This window comes from Coregonus clupeaformis, chromosome 27 (assembly GCF_020615455.1).
Source record: "Coregonus clupeaformis isolate EN_2021a chromosome 27, ASM2061545v1, whole genome shotgun sequence".
NCBI lineage: Eukaryota > Metazoa > Chordata > Actinopteri > Salmoniformes > Salmonidae > Coregonus > Coregonus clupeaformis.
Window position 1 is genome coordinate 6,096,220 of NC_059218.1, and position 18,151 is coordinate 6,114,370.

At 43.1% G+C, this 18,151-nt stretch overlaps 1 protein-coding gene across 4 annotated transcripts in view; it reads left to right on the forward strand.

Annotated features, from left to right (window-relative positions):
• The window catches only part of LOC121541753 (signal peptide peptidase-like 3), a 39,713-nt gene that overhangs the window by 12,206 nt on the left and 9,356 nt on the right, over positions 1-18,151 (forward strand). The window contains exons 2-9 of one of the 4 annotated variants that reach the window (XM_041851033.2): positions 7,224-7,301; positions 7,542-7,633; positions 7,903-8,022; positions 8,645-8,723; positions 9,276-9,391; positions 12,606-12,712; positions 13,510-13,673; positions 14,010-14,197. In XM_041851033.2, the coding sequence (XP_041706967.1) occupies positions 7,224-7,301; positions 7,542-7,633; positions 7,903-8,022; positions 8,645-8,723; positions 9,276-9,391; positions 12,606-12,712; positions 13,510-13,673; positions 14,010-14,197 (944 nt within the window). Of the gene's footprint in view, positions 1-7,223; positions 7,302-7,541; positions 7,652-7,902; positions 8,023-8,644; positions 8,724-9,275; positions 9,392-12,605; positions 12,713-13,509; positions 13,674-14,009; positions 14,198-18,151 lie in introns of all 4 variants that reach the window. The other 3 variants (XM_041851031.2, XM_041851034.2, XM_041851032.2) reach the window with 3 other exon arrangements.

Here is an 18,151-nt window from a genome sequence, read left to right on the forward strand (position 1 = left end):
TCCAACACCAGCTGCTCTCGGAAGGCCAACGTATTCGCTCCTCTTTCACCCCAGCTGCCAAACTATCCCTGATTCAGATGACCATCCTACCCGTGCTAGATTACGGAGACTTAATTTATAGATCGAGCAGGTAAGGGTGCTCTCGAGCGGCTAGATGTTCTTTACCCTTCGGCCATCAGATTTGCCACCAATGCTCCTTATAGGACACATCACTGCACTCTATACTCCTCTGTAAAGTGGTCATCTCTGTATACCCGTCGCAAGACCCACTGGTTGATGCTTATTTATACAACCCTCTTAAGCCTCACTCCCCCCTATCTGAGATACCTACTGCAGCCCTCATCCTCCACATACAACACCCATTCTGCCAGTCACATTCTGTAAAAGGTCCCCAAAGCACACACATCCCTGGGTTTCTCCTCTTTCCAGTTCGCTGCAGCTAGCGACTGGAACGAGCTGCAAAAAAACACTCAAACTGGACAGTTTTATCTCCAGCTCTTCATTCAAAGACTCAATCATGGACACTCTTACTGACAACTGTGGCTGCTTCGCGTGATGTATTGTTGTCTCTACCTTCATGCCTTTGTGCTGTTGTCTGTGCCCAATAATGTTTGTACCATGTTTTGTGCTGCTACCATGTTGTGCTGCTGCCATGTTGTGTTGCTACCATGTTGTTTTCATGTTGGGTTGCTACCTTGCTGTGTTGTCGTGTGTTGCTGCCATGCTATGTTGTTGTCTTAGGTCTCTCTTTATGTAGTGTTGTGTTGTCTCTCGCTGTGATGTGTGTTTGGTCCTATATATATATATATATATATTTAATTTTTTTAAATATCCCAGCCCCCATCCCCGCAGGATGCCTTTTGGTAGGCCGTCATTGTAAATAAGAATTTGTTCTTAACTGACTTGCCTAGTTAAATAAAGGTTACATTAAAAAAAATATGTTGACCCCCCTCCTCCATGCTGGCATTGTAGTCCTACACAGAAACAGGAATGGGGACATTCTTCCTTTTTCACCCTCCTTGAGACATGGTTGTTATTGAATGCCTTATGCTGTGTGGTGAGCATGGTTACTTCCCTAGTGTCCTTCCATTTCACAACAAGCAGCTTGTTAGTTCTGATTCAACGTATGGTCCCCCTCTCCGCTGTCTTTGTCATGTCGTTTACCTTGGTCTTGGGGAAACCGATTCTGTTAGGACGAATGGTGCCATAAGACCCTATTTTATTTTTCAAGAGGTCTATGAAAAGTGGATGTAGAACCATCAGACGGGGTGATTGACATAGCAGTGGGGGGTGAAGACCTTGACTGGCGGGGGCGCTTGCTGGGGAGGGGTGTCTCCCAAATGTCATCATCCAGATCCTCTGCATCCTCAACTCTGTGGTGAATAAAATAAAGGGATATATTGTTGTAAGACACACAATTACAGTTGACTACATTTACAAAACGACATTACTGTAAAGTTTAGGCGTGGTGTTTTTTTACTTTATCTGTACAGTGATTCACATAGATGTGAAGCACACACACTGCAAACAGTAACACTTTGGAGACAAAGGCAGAGGTGAGAACAAAAAACGAAATACATATAGTACATTAGCCAAATAAAGTCATTTAAAATAATTTACTTACAGATCTAAAAGTGGATCCAATCCTTCTAGAAAGCAATCTTGGTCGGCCGAGTCGAAATACTCGTTGTCCAAATTGCTCCCCTGATCCAAGTCCGACCAGTATTTTATTCAAAGCTTCTATGTCGGTATACTTATTCATAGCTGCCTTCTTTTTAGCTTCCTGTTGGATATTGTTAGTTTTTACCCCCCCTTTGAGAAGCCATCTTTTATGCTAAAGCGACGAAATCTGTTTACAATGTAATGTAGTGTGCTCTGTGCATCTCGTCTCTAAGCCAGGTAGCAATAGTTTGCATGACGCATAAGGTTTTAGGCCTTGCTTTGTCCCACCCAGGTCAACTGCATATCCCTGGAAAGCTTATCTCATTGGCTACAAGACTGTCAAGGTGCCATTGTAGCCAATCCCCTGTGTAATGGATGCCTTCAGCGCATAAGCAGGCAACATCATATTTTTGATGCGCAAAGATAGTCACTCGGTGGACTTTCGATATTGCCATTCAGTCATACATCATCAGATAACATTGGCAATATGCTAGATTTGTTCCTACCAACCTAAGGATTCATTTCAGACCCTCCATGTAGCTACAGCTCAAACACAGACCAAATCGAAGCTTACCTTGTAAGATGTTTGGTGAAAACATTATGTAAAATAAACATTTTGACTCTCGGGGGCTGGTAGTCAATAACGGTAGGTCACAGGCAGACAAATAAGACTTCCTCATGATCTGTGGAGTCCTGGCTTTCGGTGTGTGTCGACTTATTCCGTGTTTATTTCCTTTATGCTTCACAACGCTAACCGGAATGTAGGTAGCAGCCGTCTTGAAATGAGGTCATCGGCTCAGCCAGCCCATATACATTCGTATGCCCATATATGGTAGTAAGTCACACCAAAGATTAAGGCACAGATCAATAGCCAAGATACTCAGCTTTCCGCAGACACCCTGCTTTTGCAGATAGGGGCTACCGTTCTCATACCAGACTGAATTGAATAAAAAAAATCTAATAGGGTCCCCAAATATGGGTACTTTACATTTTAAGAGGTCAAGCATGGTTGTGGAGATAACATCCAATTGTTTTTCTATTTACCCTTTAGTCCCCAATAGAAATCTAGAATGCTGCTGTAGATTACTGAGAATTTTCAAGATTAAGCTAATCTTCTCACATTTCAAACAGACATAGCTCAAAAACAAAGCACAAATGACAATTACAAGTTAACTTAGTTTTAAAGAGTGCAACCTCTTCTTTAATGATGCCACATTTATGTCAATAGGAATAACTAATGTTGTCTTCCATTGTGTAAAGACACTACCAAAAAACGATGAACACAACACTACAAAAAAACCTAGCGTATTTAAATTTTACTAAATTACTCATTCAAAATGTACCAAGTATAATATATTATACTTATAAATATTATTTACATGTGCATTCGGAAAGTATTCAGACCCCTTGACTTTTTCCACATTTTGTTACGTTACAGCCTTATTCTAAAATTGATTAAATAGTTTTTTGCCCTCATCTACACACAATACGCCATAATGACAAAGCAAAAACAGGTTTTTAGACATTTTTGCGAATGTATTAAAAATAAATATGTAAATGTAATAAGTATTCTGACCCTTTACTCAGTACTTTTGTTGAAGCACCTTTGGCAGCGACTACAGCCTCAAGTCTTCTTGGGTATGAGGCTACAAGCTTGGCACACCTGGGTTTGGGGAGTTTTTCCCATTCTTCTCTGCAGATCCTCTCAAGCTCTGTCAGGTTGGCTGGGGAGCGTCGCTGCACAGCTATTTTCAGGTCTCTCCAGAGATGTTTAAGCTGGTTCAAGTCCGGGCTCTGGCTGGCCCACTCAAGGACATTCAGAGACTTGTCCCTTAGCCACTCCTGTGTTGTCTTGGCTGTGTGCTTAGGGCCATTGTCCTGTTGGAAGGAGAACCTTCGCCCCAGTCTGAGGTCCTGAGTGCTCTGGAGCAGGTTTTCATCAAGGATCTCTCTGTACTTTGCTCTGTTCATCTTTCCCTCGATCCTGACTAGTCTCCCAGTCCCTGCAGCTTAAGAACATCCCCACAGCATGATGCTGCCACCACCATGCTTCACCGTAGGGATGGTGCCAGGTTTCCTCCAGACGTGACGCTTGGCATTGAGGCCAAAGAGTTCAATCTTGGTTTCATCAGACCAGAGAATCTTGTTTCTCATGGTCTGCGAGTACTTTAAATGCCCTTTGGCAAACTCCCAGCGGCCTGTCGTGCATTTTTACTGAGGAGTGGCTTCCGTCTGGCCACTCTACCAATAAAGGCCTGATTGGTGGAGTGCTGCAGAGATGGTTGTCCTTCTGGAAGGTTCTCCCATCTCCACAGAGGAACTCTGGAGCTCTGTCAGAGTGACTCAGGTTCTTGGTCACCTCCCTGACCAACGCACTTCTCCCCCGATTGCTCAGTTTGGCCGGGCAGCCAGCTCTAGGAAGAGTCTTGGTGGTTCCAAACTTCTTCCATTTAAGAATGATGGAGGCCACGGTGTTCTTGGGGACCTTCAATGCTGCAGAAATGTTTTGGTACCCTTCCCCAGATCTGTGTCTGGACACAATCCTGTCTCTGAGCTCTACGGAAAATTCCTTCGACCTCATGACTTAGTTTTTGCACTGTCAACTGTGGGACCTTTTATATAGACAGGTGTGTGTGCCTTTCCAAATCATGTCCAATCAATTGAATTTACCACAGGTGGACTCCAATCAAGTTGTAGAAACATCTCAAGGATGATTAATGGAAAAAGGATACACCTGAGCTCAATTTTGAGTCTTATAGCAAAGGGTCTGAATACTTATACTTAATGTATTTGTTTTTTATTTTTTGTAAATTTGCTAACATTTCTAGCTTTGTCATTATGGGGTAGGGTGTGTAGATTGAGCGGGGGGGGGGACAATTTAATAAATCTTAGAATAAGGCTGTAACAAAATGTGTAAAAAGTAAAGGGGTCTGAATACTTTCTGAATGCACTATAAATACAAAAAATATCCGTAATGTGACCAGAGGAGAATATTCAGAAAGTATTTTAAAACCCACACAAAGTAGGCTATTTGATTGACAACTATTCTTTCTTCTGTAACAATGTAAAAATGCAAATAACTATTCAGAGACTATTTCAAAATGTAGGTAACCTCTCTCAATAAGATTTAGTAAAGGCCTGACACAAAATGTAGAAATAGTAGCCTACTTTGACAACAATTCAGTGAATGCAACAAGTATTAAATAGAGAGAGGATACAAAACACAACTGTTCAGAGACAATAAAAGATTTGTAGGACATATTTCACACTGTCACTTTAGTGTTTGCATTTAGCCTACAACATCTCATGGAACTTCTGGAAGCACGGCCCCATCTTGAAAAGTGGCACAGAACACGTAGAGCACCCAAAAGCGGTTTCTCCCACTCTTTGCCCTGCGTCCACTCCGGATGCACACCACACACCCTCTCTTGTGCCCTTCAAACTTCACCTGCTTTCAAATGAGTTACAACTCAGTTCACACGTCCTGGTGCCACACTCTTGGCTCCCCTCTTCCTGTCACTGTAGCCATATCACAAAGTGAATGCATAAGCTGCATTTTGAATGCCTTCAGGGACCAGCGCCTGGGGTTTCTGGGAAGGGGCCTTTGCAGGGTCCCCCACACAATGTACGCATTTATGATGGCAATGTTGAGCATACCCCAAAACACATACTTCCACCATTTTCTGCCTGTGCGTCCAACATTTGTAACAGTTGTTCAAGATGGTCAACCCCGCCCATTCTCTTGGTGTAATCCATTACAAGCTCTAGAACATAAGTTCCTACCACTTAAAAACGACTCCAAAACCCCTGCCACTGTCACTTTAGGCCCAGGCTGTGTGGCACAAGGGTGAATGGTGGGACTTGGGGCAGACACTCCATGGAAACGTAGGCTTCCCTCTCAGGTGTGCTCTCCCTCTTCCCCTCCCTCTGCTTTGTCCTCTCCCTCTGCTTCTTCCTCATTGTCTCCCTCTCAACGTTCCTGTCCCTCCTCTTCATTCTCCTCTTCCTCTCCCTCCACTCTCCTCTCGCTCCACATCTCTATCCCTCCAATAATTTAGAACTCCTCTTCCTCCCTGCCTTTTTGCTGCTGAGCCCTGACTCCATATCACTTCCTTCACTTTCATTGACCTAGAGGAACAGAGTAACAGAGGGAGAGGAGCAACAGATGGGATACAATTGTAGTCAGGAACATAATCCCTCTTTCCCTCTCACACCTTCTCTCTTCCTTCCTCTTTCTTTTTCTCAACCACACACACACACTGTCTTCCTAATAAGGGGTTGCCGTAATAAATTGTGTGATAGTTACACGCCTCCCATTCCACACACATTCTCCCTGCTTTCTTGCCTGACAGACTAACTACAGAGTTAGCCAATGTTAGCTGATTAGTTACGAAGCTGGGACAGTTTCCAAAAGAATTGCATCGGTAGAAACAGGACAGAACAAGTAACTTGTTAGCTGGCTATGTAAACAAATATCTAACTCATCATATGAGCTCCACAGCGCGGGCATCTACTACTGTAATCAAATAATAGGAAAACGAGGCAATGTATAGCCTATAAATAAATGCACCTAGCAAACATGACAAACCATAACCCAAGCCCAACAGATAAACACGAATTACTCTAGCCTTCATTTCGGTGGCTAGTTAGCTGGTTGTCTGTATGGCTGGCTAGTGAAAGTGACAGCTGAGGTTGACGCTTTGTGAGCGCAGCCCAAATGTACCTCTAACTTGCCTGACAGACTAACCAGTTAGCTAGCTAGCTATAGCAAGCATCTTGGGCCGTTTTCCATATTAATTACATTGGTAGAAACAAGACAAAACACCAACTAGTTAGCTGGCTTTATACAGCTAAACACTGCGACTATTTCCATGTGACAGAGCAATCATTCGAGCTCCTCCGCTGATGTGCTCGCCACTGATTTCACTCACTTCGACGTCATTGCTTTTCAAAGTGCAAGGATGTGTCCACTTCGGCGCCGTCATTTTGAGTAATGAAGTTTAAAAACGTTGAAAGTAAAATGACCGCATACACTGTTTCTGGTTGATGACAACAGCCACGCGAATACCACAACAGGTTGTTAGCAAGTTAATTTTGCGATATTGACACAGATATTATTGTTAGAAAAACAAGGCTGTTTGTGGCCGCTATAGTAATTTAAACAAAGGGCAGTAGGAAACGGAGTTTTCTCCAAAATAATACATCGTTTAAATGCCTAAATAATTTAACAGTGCACCAGGAGTACTTGCTACTGTGATTCCTGAAATGCAAAGCCTGTTGATGGAGTATTTTTCGAATCCGAAATTATACTTTTGTTACATTGTTTGCTAGCTCAGCTGGTTAGCTAGCCCTCAGTCTCATTGACCACCAAACGTTGCTAACGCTAGCTAGCTACCCACTTAATATAACTTGTTTACTCGAAATGTAGCCAAGTTAGCCATGTTATTAATACAACTTTGTTGACATATGCAACACTGAAAGTATACTATGGGCTACTCTGTAATATATTCTGTGGAGGAAATGGATGATCATCTGAAATCTCTCTTGCTCTATGTCTATAGGGCGTACTCCCTCGTCGACTCCAGCCAGGTGTCCACTTTCCTCATCTCCATCCTCCTCATTGTCTATGGCAGCTTCAGGTGAGTCTATTCTGTCCAACCCGCTTACATCACAGATAGGCCAACACTTTTCACTATGGGTCTCATCTTCTTTATCATGTTACTTCCGTTACAGTAAGCACTGAACACCTATGTTGAGCTATCAACTCTTTTTAAAACAATCCTTTGCTATTCTGTCAGTGGGAGAAGCTTGATTTATTTCAGATAGTCAACCTTTCTTTCCACCTTTCCCTCTCTGTCCCTCCATCTCTCCCTGTGCAGATCATTAAACATGGACTGTGAGAACCAGGAGAAAGATAAGGATGGTAACCCAGTCCCAAATGGGGCCTTCAACAATGGCAACACAAACAACAGTGAGTCTCACATATTTGGTGAGACATAAGACATACAGAGTGTGTGTTTTTCTTTTCTGTTTACAAGTTGGAAGTCGTCATACCATGGATTCCATATATTTAGTGGTTGGTTTGTTTGCTGTTACCAAGGCTATAGATGCAGCACATGCAGAAATGTGTATGCCTGTGTCTCTGCCTATATGTGTGTGGTGTGTGTGATAGTGATTGTGTGTGTCTATCTCTGTGTGTTTGAGCATTCTCACTTGTGCATGTATTGTGTTGTCTTGCAGGTATTCAGACCATAGACTCCACGCAGGCTCTGTTCCTGCCCATAGGAGCCTCCGTGTCTCTGCTCGTCATGTTCTTCTTCTTTGACTCTGTCCAGGTGGTTTTCACCATTTGCACCGCAGGTACCTGACCCGTCACACACACACACACACACACACACACACGCATGCGCCATAATGTCCCAGAGCAATTTCTTGTCTAAAGGCAAGCAGACATGAATTTAGTTGTTTCCTTAGAGCATGATATATTAGTCGTGCAGTTAGGCAAAATGCAGATCATCATGCATCAACTACCTCAACTAGCCGGTGCCCCCGCACATTGACTCTGCAACGGTACCCCCCTTTATATATAGCCTCCCTACTGTCACTTTATTTTACTGTATATATAGCCTCCCTACTGTCACTTTATTTTACTTCTGCTCTTTTTTTCTCAACACTTTTTTTGTTGTTGTTTTATTCTTACTTTTTTGTTTAAAATAAATGCACTGTTGGTTAAGGGCTGTAAGTAAGCATTTCACTGTAATGTCTGCACCTGTTGTATTCGGCGCATGTGACCAATAAAATTTGATTTGATTTGATTTTGATTTGAACAAAACATTTTCTCTGCATAATGCTTATGGGTGAGATGATAATGACTATGACTCTGTTAAACTGACTGGAAACCAATGGACTGAAACTGTCTGGTTTCGATTACTTTGTGTCTCGTTCACTTATCTAACTCCCTCTTTTTTTTATTCCTCCTCAGTTCTTGCGACAATTGCATTTGCATTCCTCCTGTTGCCAATGTGCCAGTACTTGACCAGACCCTGCTCCCCACAAAACAAGTAAGGGAGTTTATTTGTCCATCTCTCTCTCTCCTGCTCTATTTCTCTCTCACTCACTCACTCACTCACTCTCACAAATAAATGCCATGTGAATCGGTGTATACATATTGGTCTGTGAGCACTTTTGCACCAACAATAGCAAAATACCAATAATGGTTCCGCAGCATATGCTAATGAGCCTCTTCACTCCAAAGACACAACTGATTCACTGACTTCCGTCCTCAGGCTCATCAATAGGATGTTAGAGATGCATAGTATCATGTTGGTCCACATGTCAAACTGAGAGACTACCATAGCCAACTATCCAATAATGTCACAACTCTTTTTAATTCCCCTTTTTTGTTTGACTGTGTGAAGCATCTGGCCTTTATCTGAATTCTTAACCTAGACCCCCTTGTGTGTTGAACACATTTTGAGTCAATTTCTTCTGTATCTACACATTTGACCCCGTACATATCGACTTGCGTTTAGAGAAGATCATGTATTTTCCAGTGAAGCGATTGTGTTTTGTCCAGTGTGTATAAACCATCTCTCTCCCTCTCCTCCCCCCTGTAGGATCTCGTTTGGCTGCTGTGGGCGCTTCACTCTGGCCGAGCTCCTCGCCTTCTCCCTCTCTGTCATGCTGGTGCTGATCTGGGTGCTGACTGGACACTGGCTGCTCATGGACGGTATGTCAGTGTGTCATGACTGCCTTTTGTACGTGTGTGTGTGTGTGGGGGGTGTAAACGGCGCGTGTCAGATTATTGGTTTTTCCATACGTCTTGCCGTTGCCTTTCTTTAGTTTCTCTATCTCAGCTCGTGTGTCTCACTCTCCAAGCTCCATTAAATGTGTTTTTGAGCTGCATGAGTTCATATTAGAGGTCTTCATGGGTCCAACGGGCCCAGGTCCTAAATTCTGACTGGGTTGGGTCTGATATAATTGCCACGTGTCTTGAGTATGTGCAATTAAAATTGATTCACCGACTGGACCTGATTGGACCTGTCCTCTGTTAATTTAGTGTTGGTGTGATGAGAACTGCGCAAGCTTGTTATCTGAGTCAGCTAATTGCAACTCAATAAAACTTCTAGCTTATGTCCAGCTGAAACTGGTTCCGGCTGCTCATCTCACGTGCGCTTGCTGCTGAGAAGGTGAGAGAGAGTGAGTAAAATGAGCCTTACGCTTCGAACACACTGACTGCATCATTGCGTTTTGGTACACCAGAAGTACATTCATTTCCTTTTATTTATTTTATTTTATATATATATATATTATTATTTTTAGCCTTTTTTTCCTTGCAGCATTGCATTGCAGAGGCAGTTGCAGTGTGTTCTGTGTGGTGCATACGTTGGATTTATCGAACGTATGTGTCAAACTGTATGCGTAAACGGGTTGACAGATGGTAGCAGAAGGTGAATGTTGAACTTTCTAGATGATCTGCGTACTATTTTGCGCAATGACGCAGTTGGTGTGTTCAAAGCGTCAGTCTAGGCTACTGTTGATTGCGAAGATGGAGTAAAAACGAAAGTTAAGAGGAGGAAGGGTATAGTGAAAAGAAGCCGACAGGGGGAATGTCCTCGGGGACAAGTTTTAATATTGTAGTGGACAAAGATGCGAAGAACGTTGGCGTGGCCAAATGGACTGTGTGCTATTTAGGTTTGATGCAATTTTCTACCTTTCATTTATTTATTTTCGTATTCTATCAATTGTGTAGTTATTATTATTATTATTATTATTATTATTATTATTATTATTAATCAGTATTATTATAGGCCTATTAATAATTGAAACCAGTTCTTTAAATAGCTTATGCAAAAAGTGTTATGTTTTATTTTATTGAGACATTTTTGTTGGCTAAATTAAGTTATTTTTAATTTTGTGCTCCGTATTTAGTTTAAGGCTAAATGACAAAAATGTAAATGTTAAAAGTAGCCCTATTGTAAAATAAATAGCATTAACCTATTGCTGTCATTTGTTGGGTAGGACTACGGTAGGCAATCACCTTTGGTAATAGCTGCTTTAGGCCTAGCCTGTTCAAAACTTTTTTGAATGTTTCATTCTCTTGAGCCATTTCTGTTGGCCAAATGAAGTTCCAGCTGCAATGTAGTGGTATTACTGGTAGGCCTACTATGCTACTCGCACTCAAACCATGAAAAATAAAAACCAAAGAGGGCAAGATGCGAAACTTAATTTAATGCCGCAATATGATAACCTGTTTGTATTTTTCTTATAAATGACTTTACTTACTTTTGATATTACCCTAATAAAGTTAAGCAACTGTTGTGAAGGTTTGGTGTGGAATGGCTATTATTAGGCTTAGCTACTGCAGGCCTATGAAGGCAGTGCGCACCAGCACTCCGACAGTTGAACTTAAGGTGAGGAAGACTGTTTTAGGCTTACCAGAGTTGCTCCATAACAATATAATGCTTATCGTTCTAAAAATTATTCTGATAGAAATGTTACGAATTAGCCTCCTTCTGTACGCCTATATCTGTATAGCCGTAGTGGCCTATCTGACAAATATAAAGAAATCCATGTCGCGAACATGGTGCCGGCATATCTCAATTTTTCTCTAGGTCTAAGCTTGTCTCCCTTAATATATATATTTTTAAATATGAATATCATACAGTGGACGTATAGGCCTATATGCATGCAATGCCTTGATGCATTTAGCACTTTAACCTCCGACAGCTGAACCTGAGGTAGACAATTTTGTTTTGGGGAAGTAAAAACCAATAAAACAATAGACTAAAGTTTTGAATATGCTACACATCGAAACACAACAAATTAGTTTTTTTTGTAATTTGTTATAGGCAGTTAAGGGCACGTAACTGTGGATAATTTGGCCAATATCGCTTTTTTGAAGATGCCGCTGGCAGCAGTGGTGTAAAGTACTTAAGTACTAATTAAGTAGTTTTTTTGGGGTATCTGTACTTTACTATTTATATTTTTGACTACTTTTACTTCACTACAGTCATAAAGAAAATAATGTACTTTTTACTCCATACATTTTCCCTGACACCCAAAAGTACTCGTTACATTTTGAATGCATAGTAGGACAGAAATTGTCCAATTCACACACTTATCAAGAGCACATCCCTGGTCATCTCTACTACCTCTGATCTGGCGGACTCACTAAACACAAATGCTTTGTTTCTGAATGATGTCTGAGGGTTGGAGTGTGGCCCCTGGCTATTCGCAAATTTAAAAAACACGAACAATTGTGCCAACTGGTTTGCATAATATAAGGAATTTGAAATGATTTATACTTTTACTTTTGATACTAAAGTACATTTTTGCAATTACATTTACTTTTGATACTTAAGTATATTTAAAACCAAATACTTTTAGACTTTTACTCAAGTAGTATTTTACTGGGTGACTTTCACTTTTACTTGAGTCATTTCCTATTAAGGTATCTTTTACTCAAGTATGACAATTGGGTACTTTTTCCACCACTGGCTGGCAGCGCCCAGTTGGAGTTTTCTTTCTCTCTCTACTTTCGGATCTGAACAGGTCTCTGAGCCAAACCAGCACGGGTCTGTTTTCAACGGCCCTTTTCGGAATGGGTCTGACTGTCCTTGGGTCCATTGGGAACGGTCTCCCTTTAAAACATTTTTAATTTCTGCATATTCGGTCGGGTGGGAAAGCCACAGATCCATTTCGGAACGGGTCCAAGTTTTTGGACCCTTGAAGACCTCTAGTTCATTTGTCTGATTCCTCTCTCCCATCACTGTGTGTGTGTGCATCTCTCGCGCACTCTCTCTGAGCATCGTGTGTGTGTTAATAAAGGTTTGGTTCCTCTGTCTCTCTCAGATCTGTGTGTGTACGCATTTCTTTCCCTCTCTCCCCCTCCCTCCATGTGTGTGTTCGTATGTCTGATATTCCTCTCTCTCTCTCCTCAGCTCTAGCCATGGGGCTGTGTGTGGCCATGATAGCGTTTGTGCGGCTGCCGAGTCTAAAGGTGTCTTGCCTGCTGCTGTCAGGGCTGCTCATCTATGACGTGTTCTGGGTAAGAGAGCCGCTCCCCTCCCTTCACCCCACAGCCACCCAGTTGACCCAAATACGACCGCTAAAACACAGGCAGGGCCATGAGTAATCCGGCCCGCAAGGGGGTCCAAGCCAATCCAAATTCCAAAACACTATGATGGAAAATGAAGTGGGGAGCTGTCAATGTTTTGACCCCTAGTTGCACCACACTTTCCCTATCCATCTTTAAAACTGTAGTGCTTTGTGTTTGTTGTAAATGTGTCTGCAACTTTGTGTGCTATTTTGGCCAGGTCTCTCTTGTAAAATAGGTTGTTAATTTCAATGAGACTAACCTGGTAAAGTATAATTCAAAATAAAATTATAGATAGAGGACTATTTTTAGCACGTTTTGACGGCGAGGAAATGTATATAAAAAAATATATATAATTGTGTGTGGCAACCCCAATCCCCAAAAGCGGCCCCCGGGGCAAAATGAGTTTGACACCCCTGCTGTAGACAATGTCAAAGTGGCTTACTGTATGTGCGAAGACAAGGTACAGAGTTCCACTGTTCCAGATCTCTTAGGTTAATTAAGGTTGTCAGAGCAGAACAAGGGATAGAGCAGAATGGCATAGACTGACATTTCCATGCTAACAGGACAGTAGACGTTTCTGGTTATCTCCAATGTACACTATGGTAGAGCCTAAAAGGCCATCTCTGTTCTTCGATAACATTTGTCGTGCTTAAACGACGTGTAAGACAGAACTACAAACAGTGGCTATTTCTTAAAAAATGCTTGAGCCTCAGTAGATGACTCCTCCATCTGTGTCTGTCCTGCAGGTGTTCTTCTCGGCCTACATCTTCAACAGCAACGTGATGGTGAAGGTGGCCACCCAGCCGGCTGACAACCCCTTAGACGTGCTGTCCAGGAAGCTCCACCTGGGCCCTGGGATGGGCCGTGACGTCCCACGCTTGTCGCTGCCTGGCAAGCTGGTTTTCCCCAGGTACCATAGACTGACCTTGGGGGGTGGATCGCTGGACCTATGTGTAAACCTCCAGCTCCATTCACTAGAGCTGTATTGATTAACCTCTGCCGTTGTTATAAGCGCTGAAACTCGCGCTTGTATTTCCTCTTCTCTTGCCTTTTCCCACCCTGCCTCGCTCTCCTGCTTTATTCCCTCCTGCTATGATACAACCCACGATTCATCTCCTTATTATTCCCTCTCCTCTTCCTCCTCTCTTTGCATCCTCCCCCCCTCTTCTTTTCTCCCTATATTTCATCCACCTCTCCCCTCCCGTCCTTTTTCCTTATCTCATCCCTCTCTCCTCTCTCCCTCCAGTTCCACAGGCAGTCACTTCTCCATGCTGGGGATCGGGGACATAGTGATGCCGGGGCTACTGCTGTGCTTCGTGCTGCGCTACGACAACTACAAGAAGCAGGCCAACGGGGAGGCGGGGAGTCCAGGCACGCCGGGACGCATGGGGCGCGTCTCCTACTTCCACTGCACTCTCATCGGATACTTTGTGGGTAAGAACAGAGTGGAGAAGCGAGAGCGGCAGGCTGGACCATCATGCAACACAGGGCTGCCCAACCCGGTTTTCGCTCCAACCCGAGTAGTAACTAGGGCTGGGCGGTATACTGCATTTTACTATATACCGTTGTTAATGCATGGACCGGTTTGTTTTTTTACTTAACCTTCTATAATGGTATTTCAATGTTTGGTTTGTTAAATGTGATACGCAACACCGACGAGTGTAATGTCCATTTTTATAGTTTACTCGTCTGTGTCCCTGGCTTCCTGCATGCCGCTTGGAGAATGGAGTGGAGATGGAGATTGCCTCATTTGAAATCACTTATCATTTTAGTTGCCACCCTAGGGTCCTGAACTACTCATATTTATAACCTAAGCATATTTTGAACTTTATTATTCAAAACATCAAATGTGAAAAATATTGTGATATGAGATTTAGGCCATATCCCCAGCCCTAGTAGTAACTAACCTGATTCATCTCATCAACCAGTTAATTATTAGAATCAGGTGTGTTAATATAACCTACAGGACAGTAGCTCTCCAGGAACATGGTTGGGCTGCCCTGATGTAACACAACCACTGGTTTGGAGATGATATAGCCTAATACAGAAGTATGTCTGTTCTACAAAATACACTGAGTGTACAAAACACTAGGAACACCCACTCTTTCCATGGCATAGACCGACCAGGTAAATCCGGGTGAAAGCTATGATCCCTTATTGATGTCACCTGTTAAATCCACTTAAATCAGTGTAGATGAAGGGGAGGAGACGGGTTAAAGAAGGATTTTTAAGCCTTGAGACAATTGAGACATGGATTGTGTATGTGTGCCATTCAGAGGGTGAATAGGCAAGACAAAATATTTAAGTGCCTTTGAATGGGGTATGGTAGTAGGTGCCAGGCGCACCGGTTTGAGTGTGTCAAGAACTGCGACGCTGCTGGGTTTTTCACGCTCAACACTTTCCCGTGTGTCAAAAAGAAAGGAGGACCAAGGCACTCTTCATATAATTCATTAAAATGCCTTTATTAGTATGGCATGTTCAATAGAAACAATATATTTTTTTTAATCTGATGCGTTTCGGCTGCATGGCCTTCGTCAGGGAGTACAAAGAAATAATACAATGTCCTCTTTTGAACAGCTTTTCCAATTAGCCCTAATTTGAAGAGGGAGTGGTTACAAAGTTGATTGGACACACCTAGTAAGCAATACTATACACAATAAAAAGTTAAATACTGTAACTATGTTATCATACAAATACAACTCCAAGTTAGAAGTATCAGAACACTTAGAAAGGTAGTTCTAACCTTAAAGACAAGCGTGGGACGTCACGGCCCATCCCAGGGCCCAGGTGGAGCTTCCTGGACAGCACGTCTAAGGGGTTGTCAGCCGGCTGGGTGGCCACCTTCACCATCACGTTGCTGTTGAAGATGTAGGCCGAGAAGAACACCTGCAGGACAGACACAGATGGAGGAGTCATCTACTGAGGCTCAAGCATTCCTAAGACTGTTGTTGTTCATGTTTTGCTGGTTTCTAGTGTACTATGGAATATATTGCTTTCTTATTTTTGACACTTTTCCCAGTCATATTTAAGGTTAGAACTACCTTTCTAAGTGTTCTGATACTTCTAACTTGGAGTTGTATTTGTATGATAACATATTTACAGTATTTCACTTTTTAATGTGTATAGTATTGCTTACTAGGTGTGTCCAATCAACTTTGTAACCACTCCCTCTTCAAATTAGGGCTAATTGGAAAAGCTGTTCAAAAGAGGACATTGTATTATTTCTTTGTTACTCCCTGACGAAGGCCATGCAGCCGAAACGCGTCGGATTTTTTAAAAATCTTGTTTCTATTGAACATGCCATAGTAATAAAGGCATTTTAATTAATTATATGAAGAGTGCCTTGGTCCTTTCTTTTTAATGACCAATTCACCCCTTTGACCAAAGAACACCTTCTGTCTACCAACATTTACTATTGTGTACCTTAGTAGCGCTTCCTTTCCTCCTCTTTCTACTTTCACGTGTGTATCAAGAATGGTCAACCACCCAAAAGACATCCAGCCAATGGTCGAAAACGGGTCATTGATGAGAGGACAGAGGAGGCTGACACGAATTGTGCAGAGCAACAGACGGGCTAGAATTATTCAACTGACAGTTCAGTACAACATTGGTGCCCAAAGACCCATAAAGGAATGCACAACTCGTCGTACTTTGAAACAAATGGGGTATGGCAACCGATGACCTTACGGAGTTCCACTTCTTTCAGCAAAAAACAAGAAGCTACGTTTGCAGTGGGCATAGGAAGGAAAACACTGGAGAAGGGGTATCAAATTTAAGTTGTCACATGCGCTGTATATAACAGGTGTAGACCTAACCGTGAAGTGCATACTTACGAGCCCTTAACCAACAATGCAGTTGTTATTTTAAGATTAGCTAAATAAAATAAAGGAACAATTTTACCACAATAAAATGACAATAACAAGGCTATATATTAGAGGTACTGGTACCGAGTCAATGTAAAGCTGACGATGCGTAGATAATAGAGTAGCAGCAGCGTGTGTGTGGTCAATATGCATGTGTGTGATGGTGTCAGTGTGTGATTAGCCCAGTGAGTGTATCGAGCCTGTGCAAGAGTCAGTGCAAAAATAATAATCAAATAAGGAGGTCAATGCAAATAGTCCGTGTAGCCATTTGATTAACTGTTCAGCAGTCTTATGGCTTGTGGGGTAGAAGCTGTTAAGGAGCCTTTTGGTCCCAGGCTCTCCAGGACTGATTGCCGTGCGGTAGCAGAGACAACAGTATATGACTTGGGTGGCTGGAGTCTTTGACTATTTTTAGGGCCTTCCTCTGACACCGCATGGTATAGAGGTCCTGGATGGCAGGACGCTCAGCCCCAGTGATGTACTGGGCCGTACACTACCCTCTGTTCCCATACCAAGCAGGGGTGCAAGCAGTCAGGATGCTCTCGATGGTGCAGCTGTAGAACTTTTTGAGGATCTGAGGTCCCATGCCAAATATTTTCAGCCTCCTGAGGAATAGGTGTTTTCGTGCCCTCTTCACAACTGTTTTGGTGTGTTTGGACCATGATAGCTCCTTAGTGATGTGGACACCAAGGAACTTGAAGCTCTCGACCTGCTCTACTACAGCCCTGTCGATGTGAATGGGGGCGTGGTCGCCTTTTCCTGTAGTCCACGATCAGCTCTTTTGTCTTGCTCACATTGAGGGAGAGGTTGTTGTCCTGGCACCACACTGCCAGGTGTCTAACCTCCTCCCTATTGGCTCTCTCGTCGTTGGTGATCAGGGCTACCGCTGTCGTGTCGTCGGCAAACTTAATGATGGTGTTGGAGTCGTGGAGACTAAGCACTCACTCCTGAGGGGCCCCCGTGTTGAGGGTCAGCGTGGCGGATGTGTTACCTACCCTCACCACCAGGGAGCAGCCCATCAGGAAGTCCAAGATCCAGTTGCAGAGGGAGGTGTTCAGTCCCAAGGTCCTTAGCTTAGTGATGAGCTTGGGCACTATGGTGTTGAACGCTGAGCTGTAGTCAACAAACAGCATTCTCACGTAGGTGTTCTTTTTGTCCAGGTGGGAAAGGGCAGTGTGGAGTGACCAGCCTTTCAAAGCATTTCATGGCTACGGAGCGGTAGTCATTTAGGTATGTTACCTTGGCATTCTTGGGCCAGGGACTATGGTGGTCTGCTTGAAACATGTAGTTATTACAGACTGGGTCAGGAAGAGGTTGAAAATGTCAGTGAAGACACTTGCCAGCTGGTCAGCGAATGCTCTGAGTAGGAGTCCTGGTAGTCCGTCTGGCCCTGCGGCCTTGTGAGTGTTAACCAGTTTAACGGTCTTACTCGCATAGGCTATGGAGAGCGTGGTCACTCAGTCGTCTGGAACAGATGGTGCTCTCATGCATGGTTCACTGTTGCTTGCCTCGATGCAAGCATAAG